General features: G+C 27.9%; 1 protein-coding gene across 1 annotated transcript in view; it reads left to right on the top strand.

Moving 5' to 3' along the window:
- LOC106468849 (kinectin-like) overlaps positions 1–11,069 on the top strand; it is a 104,023-nt gene that overhangs the window by 8,548 nt on the left and 84,406 nt on the right. Inside the window, exons 3-6 of the mRNA XM_022397209.1 lie at positions 2,042–2,196; positions 4,706–4,845; positions 5,627–5,693; positions 9,721–9,879. Of these exons, the coding sequence (XP_022252917.1) occupies positions 2,042–2,196; positions 4,706–4,845; positions 5,627–5,693; positions 9,721–9,879 (521 nt within the window). The remainder of the gene's footprint in view (positions 1–2,041; positions 2,197–4,705; positions 4,846–5,626; positions 5,694–9,720; positions 9,880–11,069) is intronic.

Raw genomic sequence — 11,069 nt, 5'->3', positions numbered from 1 at the left:
TGAAAAGTATTTGGAAAAAGAAGAAAAAATAGAAAAACAGTAGGTCTCTCAGCAGAGACATAATTTCCATTGACTTAGATATAACCTAGAGTATTCTCTTTTCTGGAGATAAATTACAGTTAATAAGAAAATGAGCAAGTCAATTGCTGAAGTACTGCTGAGAAAAGTATTTTGTGGTATATCTGCTGATTATTGGAAAATGTATGGTCAATACTTATAACTAGAAAAGTTTTGAATATCTAGTTATGGTTTTCTTCATACTTTAGGTATCTGATTGATAAATGTCAAAATCAATCTTAGGACATTAAAATTATTTTTTTGAATATGTATAGTTTTTGGTATGCATATAATAATTCTTTTTTTATAAATTTATGATTGATATCAAAACTTATATTTTATCCCTGATATTTATTGATTTATATATCATATTTTTGTTGGTATATATAGTTGCGAAATGGCAAAAAATTGGGATGTAACTCTTTTACAACTACATATTGATGTGTGAAACTATTAAGAATGAATTTGTCACATTTGATTCTTTTTTTCAAAATTATTTACAATTATTACCTATAAAGTCTAAACCAAAAGCATGAAGTGGATTATAATATTTTTTCAAATGCAGTTTTTTTATAACCCTGGTACAGCAGAAGTGCTTTTAACTGGAAGGTAATTGTCAGGATTTTTTTTATGGGCTGGATTCTTTACAGTAGGTGTCTGTGACTTGTTGGCAATAAATTTCAACAATAAACAAACAGCACACAATCCACTTGTTTTAAAATATCATATTAAAACAAGCCAAACATATATAAAAGTGATCTTTACACTTTTGATTAACAGTTGTATCCAGAGCTTTAAATAATTGTCTCATATTTTGTCAAAATCCATACAGGCTAGTTCAGTTATTTTAGAACACAATTTGACAACCACTATACACCTTTTATTGCTAAACTCACAATCACATAGTCTAGATCTATCTATCAAACTAGATTTCCAGTGAGTATTTATATCCCAAAAGAGGTCTAGAATGTTCCACACAATACTAGATATTATGATGCAATAATACTCACTTAAAACAACAAGAAAAACTCAGAAAGTTCTAGTAACACAATGCAGTAACATAACAATCACCAATTCATAACTAGTGAACTATACAACATATGATTCATAAACAATTACATAAACAAATTTGTGATAAACTGTTGCTTCTAAAAATAACTGAATTTAACACTCACGTTAAATCATAACACTCATATTAAACTGAAACAGTTGTGTATATCTAACAGTAAGGTAATTTTTGTTTATCCTAGTGACCCCAGTATCAATATAGAGATCTTTACTTCTGCATAATTTTTGCAAACGTAACTAAGAGCACTTGAAAATTGTTAGTTTTATTAACTATTTATCTGGTGTACATGTACATTTTCAACATTTTTTATAAATTGTTATATTCTAAAGTAGAAAGCATTCCAGTATATCATTCTTTTTTAAACATATTCTAACATTACTTAGTTATTTCTAGTGGTTTGTTTTGTAATGTACATGTTGTGATCCATTTTGCTCTTCAAAAACAAAGAGAATTTTACTTTTTATTCAGTTTATTAATCCCAACAGTTTTAAATGTTGCATGGATTTGTACATTTGCATCGAAAATTAACTTTAGAGAGCTTATATAAGTAACAAATTGAAGAATTTTCTAGAAAAGAGATGCATTAAGTTAAACATGAACTAAAACACGATAACAATAGCAACAAATATTTGATACTTGTGCAACATCAATAGATATTTAATACTTGAAGTTCTCAAACATTTTGGAATATACATATTTTATCTTCAACAGGCTGTATTAAACAAGGTGAAAGATAATTTTCACAATATTAATGTATTTATTGAAATTGTTCTTGTGTTTTTGTTAAATGTTTTGTTGTTACATTATGATGTACTTCTGATGAATCTGTTACCAGTGTTATAAATATGAACTTTTTTGTTATACTTTATCATTGATACCATTGAACATTTGTTTTTGTTTTTTTGTATTTATCAGAACTTGTCAAATATTAGTGGTCTTGTAGAGTTTTTAAATGGTACGACAGAGAGAGATGAAAACAGAGAAATATTTGGCAATATGAAGAGAATTGCTTGTCCTCTGATGCAGAACAAAACATTCTTATTTCATCACTTAGGAGACAACTCATTGTGGTGAGTATTTTATCTTTTTTTTTTAAAGAAAACATGTAAGAAAAAACATATTTGTTTCTTACCATTATTCAGGATTTTATGCAAATTCTTAAGTGTTTAATAATTATGCTTTTGTAAATAAATTAGGTTGAAAGATGTATATACATTAGAAGGAAAGTAAAGAAACGAATGTGTACTAAAAATGTTGACTGAATAACAGTTGTCATGGTGTACAGGCCTTTCACTAGCCAGCAAAGAATAAACTCAGTTGTATTTGTCTTAGGACATTAGTATTGGGCCTATTATATTTTTAAACACTACGTCTTTAATCTAGTTCCTTAAATTTTCAAGACTTAGAAGAGTGTATAATAACAGTCTTCTGACCACACTATATTTGTCATATCCATTGCCAATGACATATTTCATTCAATCCAGTGCTATTCAGTCTGGCTGGAATACAACAAACACAGCAGTGATCAGAATACTATTTATATAAGCCATTTGATACAATTCTTGAAAATTCCTAATGAACAAGATTAAGAAAGTAGTGTTTAAAAATGTAATAGTCCTAATACTAATGTCTTATGGCAATGTAAGTGTAAACATTCTTTGCTGTCTTGTAAAAGGTACACACACCATAACAACTGTTATTGTATAAAATGACTTATATAAATAGTGTTTCAACCACTGCTTTGTTTTTTATATCCCAGTCAGCCTGAATAACACTGTATTGAGCAAAATGCATCGTTACCAAGATATGACAAATATAGTGTGGATGGAAAACTATTATTATACAATACATTCTTCTAATTCTTGAAAATTCCTAAGGAACTAGATTAAAAATGTAGAGCTTAAAAATGTAATAGACTTAATACTAACATCTTATGACAAATATATAATTGTATTGATTGAATAATTATTTAGGAATGTGATAATACATGCTATATTATAAAAAAATGCAGAGGTATTAGGGCCAAATACTACCTATTAAATAAGGCTTGGTTTAAAAAACAATTAAAATTGATAATATCTTAGTACACTTAATTACTATAAATAGTATTTTAAAGTAAACAAAATCTAAAGGAATAAACATAAAAATTAGTTGACATCTATTAAATAGGTTGCAAATAACCTCTTGGCTAAGTAAAACATTTGAATCATAGCCATATAATATTTTGTAAGACACACAAGTGATATGGGTAATTTCACTGCTGAACATGAACTAAACATTGCATATATAAATATATAGATATATGTTGATTTTTATATTGCCAAGTTTTCTTGTTTTGGGTTTCATTTTTGCTGGCTTGGTTAGTTAAGCAACAATTTGAGAATTGTATTGTGAAAGAAGGTTTTCTAATTGAAGCACTTAATAAAGCAGATATCATAATGTTCTATCAGAATTAAGTATGATTTGTGATGTATTATCAACTGACATGAAAAATCAGTGCATTATACTACTTTTATATTTACATACTTGTCATTTAAGCAGAAGTACATTTTTTTACAGTATTTGAATGGTAACATTTACTTATTTGATAAAAAGAAACCCATTTAAAGCCTAATAAAGCTTAAACTTAGAGACATCAAATGTCCCATAAAACTGAAAATTTTAACAAATGGTTCAAGGTTCTGTATACAACATATATATATGTCACCATAGTTGAGTTATAAGAACACTTGAAGTTTAGTTGGTGATTTTTTTTCATGATTTTATCAAAGGTTTGATAACCTTTTGATATTAAGATCACTTATTTTCTGATTATATATATATGGTTTCTTGAGAGAGAATTACTTTGTGGAAGATTAGACTTGGAGACCTTGGGAGCTTTGATATCGTTATCTATAAAATATGTTTTATCAGTAATGTATAGTTAGTCTTGGGAGATTTTATGTGATTGTATCTTAAGAACACATTGTTGTTTTGGTTGAGTCAAGTACATGTACACGGTGTGTAGGTGTACGTACATCTTCTGAGAATATACATGAAAACACTGTTAATACACCATTATATATATACAAGTTATATACAAGGGTGATAGTACAGTAGTTAATTATTTCTAGTACACATAGTTGGTGGGAGATGCACCCCCAGAAGCAATGAGCCATTACAAAATAATCATAGTAAGCCACAAGATAAAATAACAATATTTTTTATTAGTTTCAGGTTTCATAATTTCTTAAATCAAGGGATATTTACAGGTGTGTGTGTGTATTTGTTTATCTCTCTCTCTCCCTCTTTCTCTCTCTCACTCTCTCTGTATACATATATATATAAATACACACACATGCGCACGCACACACACACACACACACACATATATATATATATATATATATATATATATAAATGAAACATAACAATCATATTTTATATAATTACATATGTATATGTATAAAGTGTAACATACATGTGTGTATGTTTTTATGGGAAATATAACAGCTGGTTTTGTTTGTTGTATGGTGATGTTTGTACTACTCAGTAATGGACTTTATATGTATATACCTTTTGTTATGTTTGGTTTACCAGCATTCAACAGTATAGAGAACAGGATGATAAATTCTTCACCTTAGATAGCACATCTTCCTTTGATTCTCAAGGTTCTGTGGAAGGAAAGAATAATGGCAGTAGCAATAGGGATAGCATAAGTTCTCTCAATTCTTCCTTAGGTAAGTAACAATTAGTATGATTGTTATAGTATGTAAATTATTTGCACTTTTACATCTCTGTTAACATTCCATATGTATATAATGTCAGTTTTGTTAATTTATTGTCGCTGTGCATAAATCAGAAAGATATTTACTTAGGATAAATAAAATATGTAATTATAATCAAATTATAAATATCAACGTGTTCTTAATTCTATTTTTTGAAAGTTTTCATTCTAAAATTTTTGAATGAAAAATACTTTTCAGAAGTATAAGTCATGTACAATACATACTTTTAGGATTTGTTCAAAACTGTGTAAATAATTACTAAATATATTAACAAGTCAATCTAACTGAGTATGATATTTTAAACAAAATTTCAAAGTCTGCTAAGTTGTTAGAAAAGAACTGAGAAACTTAAGTTAGTATGTATTGTTCAATACACATATAATTGTACTAACTTGACAGACAGCAAATAGATCATTCTTCATAAGCTTTTAAAAATGTGCTTTAGAGTAAATAAATATCTACAGAAACTACTATTTGTTTTGTTAGGAAAAAGATATGTATATATATTTACACATCAAGCATTTTAATTATCTATGCAAATGTAGTGGTTAATGGTTATAGTTACTTGCTAATGGAGTTTTTAGCACTGGCCAAAGAATAGGCTCTACTCCCTCCAAGTGCAGTCCTGTTGCAACAAATAATTTGTCAGTGAACAGTCCAGGTAGTGTAGTGATTAATAAATTAACCAATTTCCAATATATGACATTTATATATTTATATATCCTTGCATTAGGTATTTTAAACACTTCACAGTTGTCATCAATCAGTTTGGAAGGAATGGCAGGTGGAAATACTAGCAGGTATAGAAAATAATTCATGTGTATTAATATAACAAACCAATCTCAATGAGTAAAGTGATTGTCACATAATTTGTATATCCAGTATTTCTTTTTACATTTTAATATACTTACTTGATTCCTCTCTTTCATTTCTGTCATGTAAATTCTACTATAAGAATATTTAAATTATTTTTAGATTAGTGGTCAAATGGTATTGCAAACAAATTATATTGTTTTTCAAAGCTAGTTAAATCTCACTATGTGTATATACTTGAAGAAAAAGTGAGACCATTAGGACATTGGAAAATCCTGAAATGTAATTTTTCACATCTTTATCTTTTATGTACCAACATTTCAGATCTTTCTTTCTCTTATAATTGTATTTTCTGTGTTTATAAAAAAACTATACATACATTAGCACAGACTAAAAGTAATATTTCATTGGATGTAAACACATGTGAAAGGTTTTTTGAAAAAATATTTTGCTAGCTTAATTTTGAAACTGTTTTGATTTTAAATACAAATAAGTGATTTTAAGGTCACAATAACTGGTTTTATATCTCTATAGTGAGAAATAACAGTGAGATACTTTATAGTTGGAGCATATAATCCTGAAAGTTAATCTTTTAAATTCATGCAAGAAACAAAATGGCCATATTACTGATGTTTGGAGATTATACTTTAAATAGGCCTCTTCATGTATACTACGTTTCAGAGTAGAATGTCATAAAAATATTAGATTTATTAAGTTTCACTTCAAAAATTCAAAATCATTTATTTAATCCCTAGCATTCAGATTAGTGAACAACCCTTCATCAGGTGTTAGGAAGTATTAAAGAAACAGCATATATATAATAAATTGAAATTTTAATTAGAGCAAGTAGAAATAACAGTATGTAATTATTATGTTCTGTAATGGTTCTATATTGTCATAAAAATGTCAAAAATTAAATGCACTTATATGTGCATAAGTTTATATATATACACACACACACACACATTATAAGATGCACAGATATCTCATGTATGATTATACGTACCTGAGACTATAGATATACAACTTCTGGCACATAACATCAGACTTCAACAGATCTCAGTTCTTTAATTCACTTATTTCTGCTACTTTTATTAACAAGACACCAGTTTAAAAACAAGATGTGTATCTAAAGTTACTTTCTCCTACATTTCGGAGACTTTAAAATGTAGAAGCATTTTAATTCTGAAACTTTTTAAACCTGTATTGTTTAAATAGCAATGATAATTTACCCAGTGTATCAGTTTTTGCCAAGATAATTGTTAAATTTAAAGGTAAATAATTAACATTATTTATTGATTAAAGGTAAAAGGATGTAAGAGATTTATATCTACAGGAAACTTCTTAGTAAAACACCATTATTGTTAAAATATTTATAAGAATGTAAAGAGTTTATGGATTTATTTATGCTGATTTAAAAGTTGGACACACACACACAGTTCTGTTTTTTTCCTCTTCTTTATTGATTTCCTCAACTGGTTATGAAATTTCAAAGCTCATTCTTCAGGATTTTGTTTATTTGTTTGAAGTTAAGCACAAAGCAACACAATGAGCTATCTGTGTTCTGCCCATCACTGGTATCGAAACCCAGATTCTACTGTTTTAAGTCCACAGACATACTGCTGTGTCACAACTCTTCAGGATATAATTTTACTGAGAATCTATAACAAAATCATATAAATACTGTTTTTCAACTAAACACAAACAATCTAAATTAAATACGTATATTTTCCAAATGTACAAACATGTAATGCAATCCATCTGTAAATTATCTACATTTAAAATGCTCAAAAAGTAAATAAAATTACTCAGTATATTTTCCTTTTTAAATTAAAATCTTAATCTACTTGTACTTTCTCTTATTATTATAGAATTGCAATTTACTTATTCTAAAATTTGATTATCTTACTCACTTTTTTTTGTCTTTTCTGTTAAGTCTTAGTAACAGTTTTCATGGTTTTGCAATTCTTACAGACTTTACACAGTCAATTACTTCTGCCTTCTTACTACAATCTATTTAAAGTGGCACCTCTTCATGTATGTCATGAAACCAGTTGAAAAAATTAATAAAGGAGAGGAAAATGTATAATATTCTGTTATTCCACTGTTTTCATATCCACAGGTGAATCTTATTGGTGTTTTAATTATACATATGCAGGCTTACCATTTTTTCATGGCATGTATAGCTACAACTTATGTATTTAAACTTGCTTCTTTTAATTCAATATATTACATTGTGTGTATGCAGTATTTGTAGTTAAAATGGCTCAAGATTCAATCTCATAGCATTAAATTTTCAAAAAATTCTGGAAGGCATGCACCCCGACCCCTCCTAGAAATTGCAATATGGCAATGGCCTGACCAGTCCAGAAATGCTTCCTACAGCAATGATATATGTATATATGAACAGGGCTCATCTTCCATAAAATATAGACTGCAAGACAGACTTTTGAGATACACATGAAATAAGCAGCAAACTTTGTTAACACAATGTGATGTGGCCTAAAAAATAAAAAGTCTTCATTTGAGTGTGCCAGTTGAGTCACGTGTTCTTTTGATATGATAAAAATGTTACAGTTATGCTTTTGTTAACTAAATTTGAGTTTAATGATTCTGGAATTCTTTATTATGTTTCTTTAAGAAGGCACACTTTATAAAATGTAATGTTTAACTGAAACATCGCTATGTGAAATTGAGATAGATTTAGCATTCAAGCATTGTTGTAAAATAGAATTTACGAAATTAAGATGGTCAAAGTAATCTGATTTTTTTAAGAACGTTTCTATTTTTGATCAAAGTGCAACTCAGTTTTGTGAAACTGACTTGAAGATAATTATTATTTGTAAAGTAAAATGTAGTTCCATAAATACTTCTATTTAATCCATCCACATACATTATCATTCAGTTGCATATTTTCTCAAATAAGAATGGTATTATTGGAAGCTAAAAAAGTAATAATTTTAGTTTGTATATCATTCTAACTATGAAATCAAGAAATGACTTATACCATATTTTACTATTAAATCTTTTTGAAAAACTAATTCTTCAATTTGAAATCAAGAAATTGTCCACATTATATGTTGTTATTAAACTGACTACACAAGGTAATATTCTAAAATTTAATTTTTTCTCTAATCCTACTCTTCCATATTTTGGAATCTTGCGAACTCTTCATCTGTTCATAGGTTGTAGCATACCACACTTCTTCAATTATCAATCTATTTATTTATAATAATTGTGTTAATAAATGCTTATTAAATGATTAAAACTACTTATGAGATGTATATATCCATCTTACCCCTACTAAAAGCAAATATTTAATGTTCTATGGTTTAAAATTCTCACAGGCTGTTTAAATAAACCTGTTACGATGTGACGATTTCTTTGATATTTATTTAAAGTTATTAATCTCCCATGAATATCTAAAGTATGCCATTTTTCCTTTGGCCAAAATAATTACATCTGGATTTTATGAGAACCCAGAGGCTATAAGCTGAAAAGTGTGTGTGAAAAATATTTGACATCAGTAGTTTTGAATGTTATTGCTTACATGTGAACAAGCAATAAATATGAGTCTCATAAAAAAAATAGAATAAACATTCACCAACTATTCATTATCAAAAGATGTTTTGAACCTTTTAAGTTTTACTTAACTTTCAGAGTTTAATTGAAAATAGCTCCTTGATTCAAGAAAGTGGGCTAGTCACTACTGATTATATTTTGTAATGTGATACATGTAGGTAATTAATAAGTTTAAGAGTTCAATAAATAGCCATTTTTCACACATTATTTACAGTAATTATGAAAAGGTGAAAAAAAGATCAACTACGTATATTTCATATAGTTAATCTGTATTACAAAATCATCATATAAACCGAATACATGCTATTAAAACCTAATCTTGTAGCATTGAGTTTTATGATACTGTATTTTGTAAGACTAAAATTTCCCACAAGTACGAATAATTTTAATACATTCTTTTAAGCTTATGTAGCAATTGTACCTTTCTTGCAGAGACTCCATTGATTTACTAAATGAACTAGAAGAACTTAGTTTTCAGAACAAAAAACTTCAAGCTGAAAATGGAAGATTGAAGATGCAGATATCTCAAAGTGAAGAAACTACCAGTCAGCTGATGAATGACAATGATGAACTGAAATTGAAACTCAACAGGTATATATTTGGCTGGTGTTTGGAAAAAACAGAAAATACAGAACCTGTAATTATCTGAGTTTTAAAGAAAGACTGTTTTATACAGTAAAAAGCTCATAAATTTCTGCTTATCTTTTGGAAACAGGACATAAAAAAAAGATTAATTTTTTATAGTGCTAAAGTGTTTAAGCACTATACTTTGATTATAAACTGAGGTTTAGTTTCACATTTAACAAGAAAATAACTTGAATAATGAAACAGGTATTATATTTATAATATTATAAACAGGTATTATATTTATATATTTTTTTGCAATAAACTAAAAGATAACTCAGGTTTATACTGACACAATTACTTGCGATAATTTGGGGATTAACCCAGGACACAGTAACCTGATCTCTGCAAAATCTATAGTTTTGAATATTTAGTATGTGGCAGTATAAGTGCAGGGATTTGTTGGAGATAGATTGAAAGAAAAGATACATGATGAAGTCTGAAGACATCATTTTCTACGACAGTTTGAAAATTCAAAACTAGTGGTCATAGTGTATGATAATTGCAAATGAAGTTAAGATGTAGAGATGAATGAAGGCATTAAAATGTATTTAACTAAGGAAAAACTAAAACTGAACTGGGAATAAAAAATTTATATATTGTGGACACAGTCAGCAGAAATAACAATTATAAAGCTTGGAAACACAGGCAGAACTTCACAAGCAAGTCTTGGCTTTTCTCATATCAGAAACAAAACTTCTCAAAGATCAAAAACAATGTTTCTAAAATTTCCAAAACTATATTTGCAAAGGACATTTTCTTTTTAGCTGACTAAAAATAAAAATGGAACTGGAATGTTTAAGCATCTCAGTTCTATGTGACAGTTGAAAAGCAGTCCTCTATACTTAAGGTAAAGTAGGACACAATGCAACTATCCTATAATATAATAGGTAGACTTCTTGATAGATTACAAAAAGTAACACCTCATGTTGAATTTTGCATGTAATCTATCAAATGAATTTATCTGTTTACGGTATTAGAACTTTGAAAGTATACATGATAGGAGAGTAAGGTATGTATGTCCAAACTCATAGACATAACCCTACATATATGTTACTTCGAGTCTCATATGACTTATTCTACCTATTATTTCTATTATTAGCAAAGACCCACAAAATATTTGCGATAAAATTAGTATCTTTATTGCAACAGTACTT

Source organism: Limulus polyphemus, unplaced genomic scaffold, assembly GCF_000517525.1.
Source record: "Limulus polyphemus unplaced genomic scaffold, Limulus_polyphemus-2.1.2 Scaffold3190, whole genome shotgun sequence".
Classification (NCBI taxonomy): Eukaryota; Metazoa; Arthropoda; class Merostomata; order Xiphosura; family Limulidae; genus Limulus; species Limulus polyphemus.
Note: the sequence above shows the minus strand (reverse complement) of the source record. Positions and strands in the feature narration are given on the sequence as shown.